The 20,062-nt window shown below is 41.2% G+C and overlaps 2 protein-coding genes across 2 annotated transcripts; one reads left to right on the forward strand and one right to left on the reverse strand.

The window, feature by feature from the left end:
• The first annotated feature begins 230 nt into the window (after positions 1-230).
• On the forward strand, positions 231-5,970 carry efcab2 (EF-hand calcium binding domain 2). The gene is made up of 7 exons (XM_049600207.1): positions 231-343; positions 549-633; positions 3,458-3,530; positions 3,845-3,921; positions 4,387-4,429; positions 4,614-4,680; positions 5,720-5,970. Exons 1-7 carry the CDS (start codon positions 319-321, stop codon positions 5,836-5,838), a joined length of 489 nt encoding a protein of 162 aa, XP_049456164.1. The 5' UTR covers positions 231-318; the 3' UTR covers positions 5,839-5,970.
• Positions 5,971-7,551: 1,581 nt separating this feature from the next.
• adpgk2 (ADP-dependent glucokinase 2) lies at positions 7,552-17,430 on the reverse strand. The gene is made up of 7 exons (XM_049604820.1): positions 17,211-17,430; positions 14,839-14,998; positions 12,411-12,601; positions 12,189-12,285; positions 11,838-11,974; positions 11,522-11,658; positions 7,552-10,331 (listed from the first exon to the last, which is right to left on the reverse strand). The coding sequence occupies exons 1-7, from the start codon at positions 17,404-17,406 to the stop codon at positions 9,774-9,776; spliced, it is 1,476 nt and encodes a 491-aa protein (XP_049460777.1). The 5' UTR covers positions 17,407-17,430; the 3' UTR covers positions 7,552-9,773.
• Between the last annotated feature and the right edge of the window lie 2,632 nt (positions 17,431-20,062).

The following is a 20,062-nucleotide window of genomic DNA, read 5'->3' on the forward strand; positions in this document are numbered from 1 at the left end:
TATAACAGTTGGCAATGCAGTGAATGACAAAAAACGTAGGTTAACGTTATATGTTCTTAAGTTAAAGTGTATTAAACTATTATGAGTAGCTCTTGCCAAAAGCTCTGTACACTACAGTAAAAAAGATGTGGTATGCTATGTTTTTAAGTACAAAGATAGTGTCAGTATTTTAAAATGCACTTACCTTTTTAAAATTATGTCTGTGGGTGTTTGCGGAGTCTGAGACTACACTTCCGGTCATCAACCTAGCTTAGCTAGCTAGCTGCTCTTTGACATGACCAGTGGGTTACTAGGCAACAGACTAACAACCGGGACAGCATGGCGGAGATGAAGCAAACTACGGGTTTGTGAATTAGCCAGTTAACCACTGTACCGTCTGTCTAACAGTTTGAATTCTCGTGTTCAGACAACAGTAAAAGCGCCATGATAATCTTGCTTTTGTAACTGTCGTTCAGGAGTTTAAAGTTATATGTTAAGAGTTAATGTTTGAGTTGTTGCTCCAGTAATAAGCTCTCGCTTCTGTACCTGGTTTTCCTCTCTGTTATCAGAGGCTGTGGTGTTAGATGTCCACAAGAAGATTAAAGCAGCTTTTGAAGTGTTTGACCAGGAGTCTAACAACACAGTGGATGTCAGGTGAGCTCCAGCGGTACAGACTCAGGTGATGATAGTTCATTTGTTTCTACTGTTAACTTATACAGTCTTTCCTATGTGGTGGGCTTGAACCTCATGATCTCACACCATCAAAGATAGTTTGTGTTTATGCCTATTTAGAATTTATTATAGTTTATGAGGGGAACACCCACCTGGCCCTGTAGTTTTTGTTTGTTTTGTTTTGTTTTGTTTTAAGGAAATACCTTATTTTGCCTCTTACTGTGGCGGGTGTTTGAGATGGTGGGCTCTGGTAGAGCCAGGTCAGGATCAGGCAACTTGTTGCTCAGGAGCCACATGCAGCTCTTTAGTCCTTCTCCAGTGGCTTCATGTGGCTTTGACAATAGAATAGATGGAAATGAATAACAGTTACTTTTCAGCATTTTCATTTTTATTTTGTTGTAGATCTAAAGTGATTCTTACATTTTCCATTTGTATAAATGTGTAAACAGTAAATAAAAACAAATGTTTAGCATCTCATCAACAGTGTGTATCAAGTTTACAGCCTGGTGCCTTTACCTAAAATTTGTGAATCTCAGTAGTGATGGCTAGTCCTGAATCTCCTTAGCGAGGGTAGCTATTGATTCCAAATCCAAAAAGAGAAAATGTCTCGGAGGAAAATGGAGAATTTCACAGTGAGTGTATGGGGTGCGGTTTGTAAAGTGTCTCACGCTGAAAATAACATCAACATTTTGCCACATTTAGCTTCAAACAATGTTTAAAAAAGTATTGTGATTTTTTTAACGTCATCTTTTACCACATTTACAGCAATATTTGTTAAATTAGAAATATATTAAATAGTTAAATCTAAATATTAAATGTGGCACCTAAATGTTAAATGTTAAATCTAAATGCTAAATCTAAATCTAAATGTTAAATCTAAATGCTAAATCTAAATCTAAATGTTAAATCTAAATATTAAATCTAAATCTAAATGCTAAATCTAAATCTAAATATTAAATCTAAATCTAAATCTAAATCTAAATGTTAAATCTAAATGCTAAATATAAATATAAATGTTAAATCTAAATCTAAATCTAAATGTTAACTCTAAATGTTTTGGGTGAAACTAAATATTTAGCTAATATGCAAATTCACACTGCCGGTCACCGGAAGTACCAAAATAAAAGCTCGAGATGGTCAGACTGTTTATAGAATCAAATAACGAATTAAAACCAACTTATCGGGGGAAATGGACACTTGAACATACATTAGCGTGATAATAACTACCTAAAATAACAAGAAACGTGTTTGGAGAAATTTTATTTGACGTGTACTTTGAGTTGTTAGTGTCCCTTCGGAGGGATTAACAACCTAAGCTAAGCTAACAACCGTCAGTTCTTAGCCCCGTTAGCAGTGTCTGTAATGACTCATTAACTCTTAAACGGTCCGTGAAAAAAATATTTTTTCCAGCGGATGTCTTAGTTACAACATGATTGAGCTAGCAAAGCAGTTTTGTGTTGCGATGTGTGGTATTTATTCAGTTTTGGGAAATCATGATGTCTAGAAAGCACCAGTGGCCGCAGCAGCAGCAAAGCTATCAAGACGTCATCTGTTAAATGTCTCCCATTGGCGGATACGACATTAAACTACTCCAGTTAGCTCAATCATGTTGTAACTAAGACATCCGCTGGAAAAAATATTTTCTTCACGGACCGTTTAGAGTTAGTGAGTCAACAGCTAACAGTAGCCCGCTAATCTCGATAACCATGTTATTAATTTCAGACCGTGATAGTAATGTTTGTTCAGTCATAGTGTTTATAGGCTTTACAAACACCAGATTAGTCTAAACGGTGATACAGTGACGTGAAAAACGTGAGATGTGCATATATATATGTTGCTAAACTCCTTTGATTCCTTTCTACCTGGAAGTATTTGTAAACAACAAGGTGATTCCCTCAGAAGGGACACTAACAGCTCAAAGTACACATCAAATAAAATCTCTCCAAACACGTTTCTTGTTATTTTAGGTAGTTATTATCACGCTAATGTATGTTCAAGTGTCCATTTCCCCCGATAAGTTGGTTTTAATTCGTTATTTGATTCTATAAACAGTCTGACCATCTCGAGCTTTTATTTTGGTACTTCCGGTGACCGGCAGTGTGAATTTGCATATTAGCTAAATATTTAGTTTCACCCAAAACATTTAGATTTAACATTTAACATTTAGATTTAGATTTAGATTTAATATTTAGATTTAACATTTATATTTATATTTAGCATTTAGATTTAACATTTAGATTTAGATTTAGCATTTAGATTTAATATTTAGATTTAACATCTAACATTTAGGTGCCACATTTAATATTTAGATTTAACTATTTAATATATTTCTAAGTTAACACATATTGCTGTAAATGTGGTAAAAGGTGACATTAAAAAAATCACAATACTTTTTTAAACATTGTTTGAAGCTAAATGTGGCAAAATGTTGATGTTATTTTCAGCGTGAGACACTTTACAAACGGCACCCCATATGAGTGGACCGATTTGTTTGCTTTCACCACTAATGCTGCAAAGTTCAAGTACCAAATACTCATAAACAGCCCATTGCAGAGCAGCTACATTGCTGTAAAATGAATGCTTATTTAGACCTATTAGGAAAATGTATAGGCTAATTTAGATTACAGATTTGAGACATAGATTTTTTAATTTTTTGGGGGCCACAAATGTCTCTTTTGATAGTAAAGGTTGCTGACCCCTGAGCTAGGTGAATAAAACATGCCATAATACATCTCTCAGGAAGAACATCACCATTATACTGAGTCTTCACATGTGGCGTGGTTTATCATGATTGTTTGTTTTTCAGGGAGCTGAGCACCATCATGTATTCCCTGGGTTGCTTCCCCACCCAGGCAGACCTACATGACCTAATAGCTGAGGTCAGGACAGTGTTTACTTATATTTTGCTTATATTTTGGATTAATTAAACAACCGGTCAGACTAATCATCTGAGGCTTTCCTCAGGTGTGCAGTCTTAAATAGGGATGTTCACTTTTTATGTATGCAACAATCTTTATTACACGTGTGGAGATATTTCATCATGTTATTAAAATATGCCACCTTGTATTAGTTTTTTTACGAGCTAGAAATTGCTACTACTTACTGTAAGATGATATTATGAAGAGTTTTGTTTGAAAATTCTCAGCTTGTTGTTAAAAGACCAGAACTTAGCAGCCTTGTCCCGTTCAAACAGGTTGAAGAGGACCATGCAGGATATATCCATTTGGACAAGTTCCTTCCAGTCATGTCCAAAGTGCTGCTGGAGCACAAGTAAGACAGCTCTGTTATCTCCGATGTGTACTTTTGACTCAGTGCTTTTTTTTTATTATGTCTAACTAAATGAATAAAAATGCTAAATTTAGAGGATGAGAAGAAGAGAAGGCCATTTCATCATGCAAATGGGTGCTCCTGTTGAAGCAAACAATCTATTATACAGCATGACTTTCAACTAGATGTTACTGAGGGAGCACCTGTTGCTGGTACGAGTTTTCAGATTTTATAGTACCTTAGGATCCTCTTTGATAAAATGAACACAGTATAGTTCAGCCTGGGGTGTAAACTGAGCTTGGAAATTACTAAAAGAAGCTATGTTAATGATACCATGTTTGATCACAGAATTTTTGTATGTCATGTCAATGCTATCAGGGCGGTTCTACCAAACTGGCAACAGACACAAATAGTGGTGTGTGTGTGTGTGTGTGTGTGTGTGTGTGTGTGTGTGTGTGTGTGTGTTAGGTTCCCTCCCATCCCTGAGGACATTCTGCTTCAGGCCTTTGAGGTGAGATCAGCTTCTGTTTCGTCATATTCTCCATTATTGCAGTTGTACCAGCAACTGCACAGTATCTAAATTTAGTCTGAGTTTCAGCCTCTGTAGATATCATACTGTCAGCAGAGTGACACTAATATCACAGTGTTATTTACTGATATTTGTTAAAGTATGAAGGCAATAACACTGTTTCCAGGTTCTAGACAAAGGAAAGAAAGGATACCTGGAGCCTGAGGAGCTGACAAAGTACATGACACAGGAAGGTAAAGCAGAAGCTTTCAGTTTTTACTTTGTGATGTGAAGAGAAATGTATTTGTGTGGTGAAAAGTAGATAATCTCATAGATATGTTTGTGTGTGTGTATCATTTCTCTTGCTTAGGGCTGGGCATTGTTTAAAAAGATTACGATACCAGTATTAATAGAGTGCTCTAGGGTTTTTCTGTAGAGCGACGTAGAAGTTACCATCACCCTGGCTCCTTTGTCATAAAGCCAAATGGGATTATTCCATTGGATTTTGGATTATTGCAGAAAATAGACTCATGCAGTAGTAATAAAATAAACTCCACATCATATTTTAGGCATCTCACCAAAATCCCATTCAAAAAACCTCATCCATCTATTCTCCCATTCATTCAAACCCTCTGACTTCGAGACGAGGGAACCAGGAGTGCAGAAATGCTAACTCATTTCTGGGTTTTAGGACATATTCCTGGGGCACTCTATACTACTGCCCTTAGAGTGATAGTGACACCATTAGTGCTTCATACACATAATGTGAATGGAGTGGCGTGTAATATAGCCAAACCTTTGAACGTTCTGGTGGCATTTCAGCACACTGAACTGCCCTTTCAAATATACTGCAATTGACAGTGTCAGGGCAAACTGTTAGCATCACACGGCTGACGTTACCTAACAGTTATAGACGGGTTTAACAACAGTCAAGCCATTTCCATGTCAGTGTGAGTTAATTGGGACTGTTTAACCACTCAGTGTTGGATGTAAACGGCTGCTGCTGTTGTAGCTCCTGCTAACCAGGCAGACATTGAGCTAACCATTTGCCGGGAGGAGAGCAGCTCTGGAGAAGGCAGCAACAGAAAGTTTGCTGATCAGACACCTGGCGCAAAATAGGATCAAATGTATAATTTGACTGGAGTTGTTTCCATACTACTTTGTACTGGGTTATTTTGGTCGATACTTTAAAAGTGTCAAGTACCAATCGACAGACCCATCCATACTTTGATAAAACAACGTACATTTTAAACATGGCTGTGTTTTGTTTGTTCATGGTTGTGCTTATATCAGGTGACCCCTTCACTCAGGAGGAGATGGAGGAAATGCTGACAGCATTTGCTGACAAAGAGAATAACCTCATCTATTACGAAGACATAATTAGCCAGCTGACCATCGACCCTGAAATGTAGTCAGTGTCATAGTGTGCGTTGTTGAGAAATATTCGAAGCACACAAGTCTATGTTTGTTTGTGTTTGTGTCTGCATGTGTTATTGTGGGCCTGGAGGTCTGATATGGTATAATAAATTAATGTACATGTCTCAATCCTGACTCTGTGTTTCCAGAATTGTCTTTCAGTTCAGATAAAGTTGTATTAGCAAACTGGCAGACATGGGAAAATGTATCAGGGCAGGAGTCGTTAATTATTTTTTGTAAAACATGCAGTAGTTTTATGCTCCCATCCATTTACATGTAGTACCTAACCTCACTTTCCATATTTCCAAGTCTGACATGTTACAGAGATGTTCTGACATGTTTTCCACAAACATTCAGTTTTAAAGTACATGATACAGTCTACTTTCTACATGTAGATTAAGTTAAAAATCACTGTCATGGTCATTACACACAACTGATCTACTCAGGTGTGACTGCTCATGCAAAATTGTTTGTGTGTGTAAGAAAGGGAGGTTGCTGCTGACACAACCCCAGAACCTGGATACAAAATAGAGTCTGAGGCCTAGTGCTGGGTCCTCAAATAGCACAGGCTCCTTATAAACTTTGCAGCAGCATGAGGAAGTTTAGGCTTGTTTTACATGGAAAATGTTCATTTTTAATCCTGTGTACGGAAGATTTGAGATTAGAAACCCAAGCAGATCAGGGTCATGTGGCTGTTAGCTATATTTATGATCCCTCTCTGATGTCTACTCAAAGGCTTACTTAGGGTTAGGACCACGGTTGTTGTCAAGACCACCTAAACCAAGACCAAGTCCTGACCGAGGGCAGAGTGTATCATGAACGAGACAAGACCAAGACTTTGAGGGGTTAAGACCAAGACCAAGACAGGACAAGACAAAGTTGAGACCAAAACCAGACTGCACAACACACAAAACAAATTATGTGGAATCAATGTAACGGTCTTTCTTTGACTGTGACAAGACCAAGTAAAAATGTGTCAAGTCCACGACAAAACTGTGAGTTTCAAAGAGTGGTCTTGAAGCTCATCTTGAGACCAAGACTGATCTCAAGTACTTCGACACTGCGTTTGAACCAATGAAAACATCACAAAACTGTAGGGTACTATTGTGCAAATGAAACAGGACTTCTCAGAGGGCTGATTTCTTAACAAAATCACTAAGAATAATTTAAGTCAGTCAAGGACCCCTGCAGATACTGTACAGACTACATGCAGCAGTAATAAAATAAGCTCCTAATGTAATTTAAAAGTATTAGTCCAATCCTCCTTAAGCTGCAGTACAAGCTTGCCGATATAAAATCTGAAAAGTTAAAAGTAATCCGACGTCTGACGTCGGAGAAACTCTAATGAGAATACATCTTGTTTGCTGATCATATCTGGGCCCAGTGATGGAATAAAAAATGAGACATAATTTGGTTATTCATTTACAAGACAAGACAAGACAGTACATGCAGCTAACGGACAAAAAGGGAAAATAAAAAATGAAATGTGTTGGGAGTGTGAAGGCAGGAAACAACATCCATTATGGCAGAATGATATTGCTGTGACAAACAATCCATGATGTGTGTGCCATAGCACTCACCTTGAAGAATTAATGAGTTCAGAGGACTAAATCAAGAAAGCACATACTTGTCCAAAGAATCAGCTTAAAAACTGCAGTTTGAAGCCATGAAAGCAGTGACCCTTACCAATAAATGACCCCAAGCAATGATTGCTTTATCAGCATAGTATTTTATCTTAGGTGATTCTGCATTGAATAGTAAACATGCATGGAACAGGTAAACACAGCTTTGGAACGTGGATGACATGATTTATCTAAATCTTAGATAAGTACATGATATGGCAGCAAACACAAGCAGTTCTCTATCCGACCATGAATGCATGCTGAAGTTCACTTCACAGTATAAATATGACCCGTTGCTCGTCTTCCAAACACTGTGTAAGACAAAGACATCAGAGAATAAAACATAAGTCTACAGTAATAGAAAAAAAGTTTGTATTAAACACTCCCTTTTCACTAAACACTAAAAGACAAAACAGAATAAGGCTCATTTACCTCCAGCATAATCAAACATTATTATGTCAGTACAGTCTCGATACACAGAGGAAAGACTTAAAGGGATTTCCTTAGTTCATACTTGTTACGTTGATTCATGAACATGAATACCTGTGTCCCTGTGAGGAAAGGGGATTTGGAGAACATGTTTTAAGAAATTGAAATGTCTAATCAAGAAAAAAAAATGCACTTGTCAAACATACGTGTATGTTCTATTGAAAAAATAACTGAAGCTGGCTCTCAGGTGGAATGTTTGTTTCATACATAGTGAGAAAAACATTTTCCATAAAGCTTCAAACAAAGGTGATTTAAACCCTGAAAAGAGAAAAATGGGAGTAATGGCCAATTAGAGGCAGGGCCCCATTTTCACTAACAAGACTCAAGTATGATATCTACTTTGTGTTCCACGGATGAAGGGGATTCATAGTGAGTAACACCACAGCTTCCCCTTAAAACTAGTGATGAGACTGTGTTCCACTGTTTGCAGCCATATCACATGAGAACATTACAACTGACTGCCAGTAACTTCTTTGCAGCAATGGGCAGTCCACACTGGTTATTTGGTCCTTAAAGAGCCATAAAAACACAAGAATAGATACAACAGATAATAATAAAGCTTGACAAAGGAACATAGAGATGAGTAAAGGAGGAAAAGAGGAGAAACAAACAGTGCATGGAGGTAGAGAGGAAGTTTTTGACATCATATCCAGCTACCGACAGAGATCTCATTAACATTGTTTTTGCATTATTGCACTGCAACAGACCCACAGAGGAATGACAAATTTAAAACAAACACACCTGAACCAGTATGCACATTTTTCACATTAGGAAGAGTGGAGGCAATAATCTCACTAGCTATCTACTTAAAATCCGTCTTTGCCTCTGAGAATGAGATAGGAGAGGGAAGAGGCAGGATAGAGCCGTCGCATTAAAAAAGGCTTCAGATGTGATCTTTTAAAACGGCTATGTTAACTACCTTTCAGCCTTAGGTTGAATATGCATTTGCTGCAAGGCAGGGGTGGTCTTAGCCCTGTATAGTTACTCAAAATTAAGATTTAAGTAGGTGGCACCTGATAAGCATGCTTCCAAAAAAATAAAAAAAAAACTCTGGATAAGGCTGCTGCATAGTGGAGTCACAAAGACACAAAGAGAATTAATCATACAGCTGAAGTTGTGCGGCTCTGTCGGCTTCTAACCTAAAAAAATTGGTACAAATGGACCTTATCCAGACCTCATCCCTCTTTATCTAATCCTGACTGAAGGCCAAGTCTTGTAAGGCCTTGGAGAAGTAGAGGAGAACAGGAGTCAGATGATGGGTGACAATGATTTGGTAAAGATGTCGACTGTGTTGAATCACAGTAGTACAGATCAGGGCAGTGTCTCTTTCAATGGTCTGGTTCTAGAAATTTAAAAAAATTGATGCAAAAGAGCTTTGCAATCAGGTCGAGATTGCATAGATACATATTATTATATGTACCAGCATTAAAGAAAGAGGCATGAAATTAGTGATTCAGCCCTCCATCCCAATGTAAAAACAAGCACACCTAACTGAGAATTAACTGCAGGAAGTCTGGTTACAATAGACTTTACCTGTGTTTTACTGCATCTACCTCAAAAATCAAGTCTGAGCCCATATATTTAAAACCTGCTGATGTAACCTGATTAATAACCACTGCCCCCCATCACCTGACTCCTACCACTGATGATCAGTTTTCCTTATGGTCCACCTGGTCCATGAAGTGCCAGGGCGTCAACATTAGCCTGATATAATCGGTAGCGAGGCACACTGCATCACACCTAGATCATGTTTCCAGAGTCACATTGTTTAGGAACATGTAGTGAGCACTAGACACAGATAAACCATTAAGTGTCCCTCTTTAGATCTGCAGCACCAAGCCAGCAGCTGAGATATTATCCCCTCCACCTGCAGTTTGGTAAACCTCAGTGCATACCAGCACTGGTGCTACGCAAATCTCGTAGTCGTCCTCATCCCAGCAGCTGACAGGCCGGGTCTCCTGCAGAGGGATACGCTGGCTGCCTTCCCGCCGGCTAACAGAGAAGGAGTCGTCCATGATGAGCCGTGCCTTGCTGAGGTCAATGTCATTGGAGCCACAGACGTGGCGGTTAGCTGTGAGAGAGGCCTTGGCGGTGGCTGACATGGTGTTCTTCCACTGGGAGCCGCGGGTCACAATCATGGCCTGAAAGGCCAGAGTGTGGACGTGGAGTCGAGTCAGCGGCTTAGCTTTAGCACTGTATGTGTCATCTTCTGCAGTGGCGTCCCTGTAGCGCTGGTTTAAAATGCGATAGACCTCCCTCATCTGGTCAAGGACAGTGGCTACACGAGGGTTTGGGTCCGACAGCACTTTAATGTTGGAGCCTTTGAGCAGGCTAAGCAGGTTGGGAAGCTCCTGTTCATTCATCCCTAAAGAGTCCGCCTGAGAAAAAAGAATCAGGAAGAGTAATTAAACTAAGGACATCCCTTTATCTGAGCTGTGCATCTTCATAAAAACAAACAGAAGCAATAAAATTGTATTGAGTAACATATTCTTTCATTGTGATCAATATGGCGTGTGTAGTTTATTCTGAAAAAGGCTACAGTTTGATCTCTAAAACACCTCTGTGTAAAGCCTGGTATACACTGTGCGATTTTGGGTTGTCCCGGACAAAAGCTGACCATCATGAATGAAACGTGACGATATCTTTGGTCATGGCTCTAAAATGGTGGTCCTATGTTTCACAGATAAAGGTTCAATGATGACCATTGTCACAGTTTTGCGATCAAAGTCAGCCTGGGATAATATTCAGACAGTGTCAGAAATTTGTGATGATCTCACAGTGTGACTGCTGCCAAGACCTGCATCAACTAACTAACCAACAGAAATGCAGCATGAAATGATGCATGAGCGCTAATCCAAAACAAACAGATGGATAGCAGCTCGCCATGGAGGCAAAACATGTTAAAAGAAATGTTTCGAGTAAAACCTTCTCGAGTTGTGGCAGCAGAAGCCTCACCTGTGTGATGTGTCCTCCAGCTCTGACCATGATGGCGTAAAGAGCAGAAAACTAAGACTAAGCAGAAACTAGCGGAAGAGTTATAGCTGCCAGGTGAGCAACCTAGCGGCTGGCAAACACACACACAGACACACCCCAATATAGTGCCAACAGAACTTAAGGTTATTTAAAAAGCGTGACCCTTTATGTTGTGCTTCACAGCTGTAGAAGTAATAACCTGTGCAGCTTCCTTGCTCACTCAGTATGGGAAGCTATTGCATTGTATGTCATAGCCTGCAATTCAGCAGATTGATTGTATTGATCTTCTGTGCTGCTGCAGGTGTGAAGCTTCCATGTTTTAACATGTAGATATAAAACAGATGCGACAAAAAGAAACTATTCAAACTGTGGAAGGCAAATGCAGTCACGCACTGTTTTGTTCAGAACTACATTCAACACATTTAACTAAACAAATCTACTTTCAATCTCCCTGCTATGCTTTGTCACACATCTTGTACCTTTTCACTCTATTTTTCTGGGAGGAACATTTTGTTTTTTTAACTCCTGTGTTTGTGTAATTGCCCTAGCATGTGATTAAATTTGTTGATTGATGTAACTGTTAAGTCATACATACATGTGGAATGACGTAGTGAAGTAGGTCCTCCATTATACTCTCTTCTACAAAGCTGGCCATCTCGAAATGGACTCCAATTTGTGGAGACGACGAGGACAGCAGGTTGGCCAGGCGGGAGAGGAGAGCATCTCGCTCCCCTTTAATGATGAAAGGAAGAGGTGGAAAGAGAAGAGAGGAAATTCAGACAAAATGTAGACGCAACTGACAAATGTTCAGCACCATCACATTTCACTTGTGCGACACAACGCAGCAAACACTGCTGCTAGAGGTTCCAAATCAACGACTACTAACAAGGTTGTCACCAGTGTCCTCTTACCTGACTGGAAGGGGAAGTTATCCATCATTTGCAGTCCACCCACCACCAGCAGATCTGGTTTAAAGTCTTCAAGTTTCTCAGCAAAGTGCTCCATGGAGTCCAGGTAGGGGTTATGGTCATCACTGTGGATGATATACCTATAAAGCCAAGTCAGCCAGTCAGATACAAATACCATGACAACATGTATGTACACACACAGTGCTTCTAATCACTCACACCATTCATTAAATCCAGCTGACTGTGCATGATGGGAAAATTTCTCTCTGGCTCTAGCACACACACATTGACAGTTAGCCTTACTGCCCTGTCAAGATTCTCAAAATATCTACCAAATGCTCAATTAACACTTACCTGTTGGCTCTACGAGCAGTATACTGACCCCAGCTAGCCCCAGCTGGATACTCCAGGATCAGATGAATGTCTGGCTCTTCAACTATGTTACCTGCCACTGGAGAGACAGAGATTGGTTAGCACAGGGGAATGGAGGTGACAAGGACAGGGGTGGGGAGATATACAGAAGGCAGAGGAGCTGGAGGTGGATGTGCCAGTATGTGCTTGTGTGTGTATTTGTACCTGTAATGTGCTCAGACAGAACATCTGTATAATCGGTGCTAAAACTTCCCCCGAGCAATATATCACACCCTTCAGTTGCCATGCGACCAGCCATTGCAGGGGCGTTGCCGCCTATTGCCCATCTGTTTCCAGGTAAGTCACGGGATGCTTCCACCAGCTCACTGAATAGAGTATCATTCAACATGAAACGCCTGCAAGACAAAAAGAAATAAAAAAAAAGTGAAACTATGTTAAAACTCAGTTTTCATTTTCCTCTAAACATGCCTTCTTTCTGTCTTGTCATACTGTTGTAGTTTGTACTGCCACAGTGCCTTTCACTTCCTTAAGATAAGTTCATACTACATGAATTTCAAAGTCATCAGATTGCTGTACTGTTCAGATGACACCAGTAGCTGTCTTGTAATCAAGAGTCTTGAAGTTGTCTTTTTTTCCCTTCACTACGTGACCAACCAATGACAAGGGTCACACACAAGAAGATCTTTCACAAGGAGGATGAGTATGTGTTGAACAGGACAAACATGGTGGGCAAACCATGTTCCTACAACTTCCAGGTCTGTCACGTGATGCCATGGGTTCCGAAAACACTTTTTCCCATAGACTTACATTGGGAAAGAGACAGCTGTAAGTCAGTGGATACATACAAACGATACAAACCGACTAGCTAGGTCTCTAGTGCACTTACTCTATGTGCCCAATGATGCAGAAGATCTGGCTAACTTTATATCTAGGAAGTTTAACTTTTTGGGCTTCACGCACCACTGAGCAACTTTCATAGGAATGAACAGGGCCATGCTTCCATCGCTGTATCCAGTTCTGTTTGTACATGCACTGTCCAGATATGAAGCCCTGGCAGCGTCTGTGATTCATCAAGCTCATGTCTTTGAACAGTTTACACATTGCGCTTGAGCGCAGATTCGCGACCAACAAGCCAACACTGATTTGCCTTTGATCTGGGGCTTTTTATTTTAGGGAACTCTAAAAACTGTCGCCAAGCAGGGTAATCAGGGCTAAAGTTGTGTTGTTTGAACTAGGCATAAACCACTGTAGTTAAACCCGAGAGACTTGTCCAGCCAGTCTCTTTGTAAATATTAGACGGAAGTACTGTTAAACAGAGCGTTTCTCTTCTCTGAGTTTGCTGAAAAAAATTCACTTGTCAAGCATATCAAGGGTGTCAAAATTTAAGAGAAAGGAAGTGGGAGGCAAGAACAAAACTAAAGAAAAGGAAGAAAGAAATGTACACAAGTAGAGGTGTTGGAAAGCCAAAAAAGACAACCTAATGTCTTCTAAAATGTCTGGTACTTCTACAAGTGAAGCCGTAGATAAAAAGATAAAAAGAAGCCAGAATTTTACACAGGAAGGCTCCCGGTACACGTGGCCTGTGGAAGGTATGCTATTTTATGGGATAAGCTTGGACGGGAATGGAGGAGAAACCGAACTGAAAGCAAAACACACTGAGAAAAATAAACTTATTACATATATGGTTTGACCCGGGCTACTTTTGGCAGAGACACCCAATAATTTCTTCTGTTCTTCACACATATCACTTTGCTGTTAACTTTTCATCTTTTTTTGGCTGAAGTGCATCCGAATTATGGCTTTTACAACCCCCCCCCCCCCAAAAGAAAAAAAAAAAAACAGGCGAGAAAGACGCAAGAGCAATAAATCTAAATGCTGAGCTGAAAAAGACCTGGTTTCTATGTCTAATTAAGAGTTAGATAACATTTGCTTTTCTTTTTCAGTCTCTCACACACATTCCCTTGCCCTTTCTGTCCATGGTGATTTTGTAAGCATGCTGCCTTTAGGTGCTAGTTCCAGACAAAGAACAAGGGCTCAGAGCCAGGCGCCAGAGCCAGAACAAGAGCAGCTGCCGGTGAATGAAAAGAGAGGGAAGACGAGTTAGTAACTGATGAACAGCAACAGAGATAGAAAAATACAGATAAGCACTGACCAAACTATTTTTAAAAAAAAAACAAAAAAACCCCGAAGTTTTCACTTAGGTTGTTTATTTTGTGACACATTCGTAGTGGAATCCATGTGTGTGTGAGAAAGAGCGTGTAAGGGGATGGACTGAGCCAGGATCACAATAGCCTTAGGCGCGCAACTGGGAAAAATTTGCTCGTGGTTGGTCTCAAGACTTGCACACTATCTACTTTATGTCTCCCCTCTTATTCAATCACAAAAACATACTTGAACACACCCTGCATATAAAAAGAAATAGTGACTTTGACACACCTTGCATATACACAGAAAGACTCCTCGAACCAGTCACAGCACAGAAAAGACAAACATAATCAAGTATTTGCATGCGCACTCTTTCACTCACGCATGTATTTATAAAACCACACTGTGAATTCAGGATGTATTAACTAGAACACAACTATCTAATAGTCAACTCTTATTCACACGAACACACACACGTAACACTTACTCTGCAGCAGCTCCCGGTGCAAAGAAATAGGCAAAGCTCTGGGCCAGCTGCACTTCATTTTCTATGTAGTCATGATGTAGGGGCTGGTCTGTGGGTGGGAGGCCAATCTTATTAAGCAACGATACCCCGTCCACTATCAGGTCAACACATCCTCCAAAACCTGTGGATGAGGGAGAGGGGCAGAGAGAGAAGACAGAGATAAATATGTGAAAACAATCATGCCCAGAGGCAGGTATACGACTTAAAATCTGTGGCCAGCAAGGAGGAGAAGATTAAGAGATGGCCACCGGGGGAAAGACACTACAGTCAAATTTTACAGTACAAACACAGCAAAGAAAAAGGCAATGCTGGTGTGCAGCTTTAGTAAACTTAGCACAGTGAAATCCACACAACATGCAGCTGCTGTGAAACATGCAGTGTAATCTATCTGCCACCGTGGCTGGTCAATGATCCGATACCTCAATAGAGTTTCAGCTGCAGGGCCAAACATCATCAGTGCATAGCTTTCATCTACAAACATTTTCCTTCAAGTCTGAACATAGGTCAGCATGCTTTGCAGGAAGCCCTGAGGGCCTTCCTGTGTAGGCAACCTGTTAGAGAAGCTAAAAGGCATGTTTGTTGCAGATTTGAATTTAAATTTGAATTAGTTTTGAATATTTAACTTAGTCTGACAGTAGCTTGACTTCAAGCTGCTATTTTTGCAATTTGTTTTTCAAAGCTCTCAGGCAGCCATCTACAAATTTCTTCTGACAATTTACTGTAAAGAAGAGAAAAATTAATGTGTATATTTGGTCATATCATCAGCAGCAGTGGTGCTTTTGCCTGAGAGTCAGCAGGGCAGTGTTTGTCATTGTATTGCAGTGTTTAATTATAGTTCACCATCTGAAGCACCTAATATCAACACACAAGGATTAGATCAAATTATAATATTGTATAACAAGGCTGACATGTGATCTTATTATATCTGATGCTGAACAACAACAATACAACAGGTCTGACTGCGTGGCTGAGCCTGTTGATTAACTGGGTAAAGGTTGGACAGATAGAGCGATTACCTTTGTTGCGTTGCTTCTAACAAGGCTCAAAGGACAAGATTTTAGGATTAGATCATGAGGGCCAAAACACCTGTCAGTGATGCTAATTATGTTGTTTGCTGAAACCTGTCTGACGCAGTTTATCAGATAATAAATTCCACCCTGTAGTACTGCTAATCCCCTTGTGCCCACAGTTTCAACGCAAGACGGAGACCACAAACTGCCAGTTGTGCTTTTCTCTTGTGGCACACTGGTGTTATTAAATTGCTGTCAGCATACTGAACCCAACCTGAAACCTATAGGGTTGTTTTTAAACTACAGCAACAGTGTTTAGTGAATCCCTAACATTCAACACCTGCTTTTGCCATTTATCCTGTATATTTTGTATTAGGTATGCATGATAATTTCGGCCAGTATTGGCTTTAAAATGAACTTTCACAATTGGCCAAAATGCTTTTTCTTATTTTGCACAATAAATGAATATTACATACACTGAAAAGCATTGTATTTCATGTCCTCATCTGCTGGAGGGCCATCATGATATGAGTATGCATGCATAATATGTTGTTAATTCCACTACAGAAGAGACTTGATGATGAGTCAAATTAGGTAGGGATAAAAAGGGATATATCTACATCAGTATGTTGGATATCGGCGAAAATCCAATACCATGCATCCACGTGTTATAATAGATATGTCACACTGAGGCTACCATCTGTGCAAGTGACATAAGGGAGACATTAGTTACTTAAATAAAGTTAACCCATATTCATGGTGCAAATATCAGCACCACCCTGCCCTTCCATTACAGCAGTCTTTGCCCTTCACTGGGTGTCTGTGGTGCTCTGCTGGTTGATGGAGGGTCTCTGCTAACAACTTAACTCCTGACTGAGATCTGATGACTGTGCAAATCATTCACAGTCACCCCTGATTGACCTCCCTCTTTCAGTTCATGCTCCACTGCACTTCACTGCACTGCACTGCTTTTACTCGGTCAGTCATTTACTGATATTCAGTGAAAAAGGGGAAGGTATAGCAAAGTTGACTGAGGTTATTGTTAGTTCACAGAAATAAAGTTGTCACTGTGCCTTTTAAAAGTCCACTTAATTATGTTTTAGCTGAATGAAGCCAATTCCAGTTAGCAATTAAATTCAGTCTTCTGTTCGTTAGCGAGTCGGAGCACTTCATGCATTTTTCCATCTGGAGCATATTTCTAGATTCAATGCCAGTTATTACGGATGAAAATCATCTCAGACTGAATCATTTATTAACCCAGAAACGCTCCTAAATGTAGGTTAAGCTAGGCAAGGTTAGCTAGCTCACACTACTTGCACTTACCGATGGCTACTTTGGGTCTGGCGACGCCATTGATGCCGACTTTGCTCTCCGCCCGGAGCAGAGAGGACAGGACGGTGTCCAGCCGGTCGTCCAGCACTGCATCCTGGGGTGACCGGAACCACACGGCCAAAAGAACCACGAGCAGGGACACAACAGGCCCATATTTCATCCACGAAGCCCTGCCTCCTCTCTCCATCTCTCGTTGTCCTCGCTGCCGTGGCTCCCTCTGTCAGTAATGAATAAGCACTTTCCGCCCGACCAGTAAAAAGCCGTGCTTTGGGATGTCTGTTTGTTTTAGGAGCCGGAGTGTCCCGGATGTACGGTAACTGAAAGCAGAATCCTGGATTCTATTCAGCTATATTCCGGTATTTATTCAGCTATTGATTCAAAACATAACCACTTTAACCGCGTTTCAGCCTCTTAAGACAACCACTTTCTTTATATTCTTGTAAAGGAGGCTTCTTCAAAGTGTTTTATGTAAAGTTAAACCCAAGCATGGCTGTCCATGTTGGATAACAGGTGGACGCCTGTGCTCAAATCAAACAACCTTTAGTCTACTACGAAGGGGGAGTGTTTGTTTTTGCTGACAACAAGGCGGAAGTGACAAAAATAAGAGCACACATTTTAACTGTGAAGACAAAAAACTTTTATCATTAACACAGCAGTTTGTCCAGAAACTAGAAACAATGGGCCTCATGCAGAAACATTCTCTTAAATTTCTCTTTTATCTTCTATTTATTTTTAGTTAAGAGAAAAAAAATAAGAGAAGTCAACTCCATCCAAATCTGCTCTGACCCAGATATGCTGAATGAAGAATCCCACTTGATCATGAGTCTCATATTAGCATAGGTAATGCCCCCTAGTGTGGTGGCAAGTGTGGTGTTGTATGTAAATACTCAGGTACATACCCGAGCATTGAAGAGATGTCACCCAAAAAAAAAAAAAAAAGGCTGTAAGAGGGAAAACTTCAGCAGAGGTGACTTGTAAACAAACTTAAACAGAGTTAATGTGATTTTCCACAGTGTCAGTACTGGTAGTAGTAAAGCAAAATCAAAAACTCAGCAATAGCAAAACATGTGCCATGTCAGCAGCAGCGGTGACGGAAATAGTCTGATCCTTTACTTTAAAAGTACTAATACCTCACTATAAAAACTCTTTTACTAGTAAAAGCCCTGGACTGAAAATGTTTCTTAAATAAAAGTAAGGAAAATGTATTTAAGTATTAAAAGTACTCATACAGATAAGTGTAAATAAGTTTAAATTTAATAAATTAAAAACAATTTAACTATTGAAAAGGAAAAGCAGCACATCCTCATGTTTGAGAAGCTGGAACCATAAAATGGTTTTGCATGGAAAATGACTCAAAATGGTTGCCACTGAATTGTCCAATCAATCGACTTATCTTTTCAGCTGCACTTTTTTATCATAATATTTTTGGTTTATGTACAAAATCTTCTCCGAGAACCGTCACCTTATCGTGGTGGAGGAGTTTGAGTGCCATAATGCCCCTAGGAGCTATGCGGTCGGGGGCATTTTGCCCCTGGTAGGGTTTCCCATGGCAGATTGGTTCTGGGTGAAGGGTCAGATGAAGAACGGTTCAGAAGACCCTTCATGATGGATACAAACAAGGACACATGTACCCAGCCCGGAGGGTTACCGGGGCCCCCCCCTGGAGCCAGGCCTGAGGTTGGGGCCCGTGGGCGAGCACCTGGTGGTCGGGCCTTCGCCCATGGGGTCCAGCCGGGCCCAACCCAAATCAGCTACATGGGCTCGTCCCCCTGCAGGCCCACCACCCGCAGAGGGATCCAGAAGGGTTCGGTGCATTGTGGATTGGGCAGCAGACCAAGGCAGGGGCCTTGGTGGTCCAATCCTCGGTTACAGAAGTTGGCTCTTGGGACATGGAATGTCACCTCTCTGGCGGGGAAGGAGCCGCAGCTTGTGGAAGAGGTTGAGCGCTACCGGCTAGATATAGTCGGCCTCACCTCGACACATAGTTCCGGCTCTGGAACCCTAGTCCTTGAGAGGGGTTGGACTCTCTCCTTCGCTGGAGTTGCTCCGGGTGAGAGGTGGAGGGCCGGGGTGGGCTTTCTGATAGCCCCCAGACTCTCTGCCTGTACATTGGGGTTTACCCCGGTAGATGAAAGGGTTGCTTCCCTGCGCCTTCGGGTCGGGGAACGGGTCCTGACTGTTGTCTGTGCTTATGCACCGAACAACAGTTCAGAGTACCCACCCTTTTTGAAGTCCCTGGGACGGGTGCTGGACAGTGCCCCGACCGAGGAGTCCATTGTTCTGCTGGGGGACTTCAACGCTCACGTGGGCAATGACAGCGGGACCTGGAGGGGCGTGATTGGGAGGAACGGCCTGCCCGATCTGAACCCGAGTGGTGTTCAGTTACTGGACTTCTGTGCGGGTCACTGTTTGGCCATAACTAACACCATGTTCAAACATAAGGATGTCCATCGGTGCACGTGGCACCAGGACAGCCTAGGTCGCAGGTCAATGATCGACTTTGTAGTCGTATCATTTGACCTGCGGCCATATGTTTTGGACACTCGGGTGAAGAGAGGAGCAGAGCTGTCAACTGATCACCACCTGGTGGTGAGTTGGATCAGATGGTGGGGGAAGACGCCGCGCAGACCTGGCAGGCCCAAACGAACAGTGAGGGTCTGCTGGGAACGCCTGGCGGAAGAACCTGTCCAGATGATCTTCAACTCCCACCTCCGGGAGAGCTTCGACCGCGTCCCGAGGGCAGAGAGGGACATTGAGTCCGAATGGGCCTTGTTCCACTCTGCCATTGTCGAGGCGGCTGTGGCGAGCTGTGGCCGCAAGGCCGCTGGGGCCAGTCGTGGCGG

Source organism: Epinephelus fuscoguttatus, linkage group LG2 (genome assembly GCF_011397635.1).
Source record: "Epinephelus fuscoguttatus linkage group LG2, E.fuscoguttatus.final_Chr_v1".
NCBI lineage: Eukaryota > Metazoa > Chordata > Actinopteri > Perciformes > Serranidae > Epinephelus > Epinephelus fuscoguttatus.

Bases quoted from the DNA above. Each gene is read 5' to 3' on its own strand.
- efcab2 (XM_049600207.1), top strand. From the start codon at position 319: ATGGCGGAGATGAAGCAAACTACGG. The intron at 3,922-4,386 runs GTAAGACAGCTC...TGTGTGTGTTAG, and splicing joins AAAGTGCTGCTGGAGCACAA to GTTCCCTCCCATCCCTGAGG. The intron at 4,430-4,613 runs GTGAGATCAGCT...CACTGTTTCCAG, and splicing joins TTCTGCTTCAGGCCTTTGAG to GTTCTAGACAAAGGAAAGAA.
- adpgk2 (XM_049604820.1), bottom strand. From the start codon at position 17,406: ATGGAGAGAGGAGGCAGGGCTTCGTGGATGAAATATGGGCCTGTTGTG. The intron at 14,999-17,210 runs GTAAGTGCAAGT...CCTCATCCACAG, and splicing joins CAGACCCAAAGTAGCCATCG to GTTTTGGAGGATGTGTTGAC. The intron at 11,659-11,837 runs GTAAGAGGACAC...TCATCATTAAAG, and splicing joins TAACTTCCCCTTCCAGTCAG to GGGAGCGAGATGCTCTCCTC.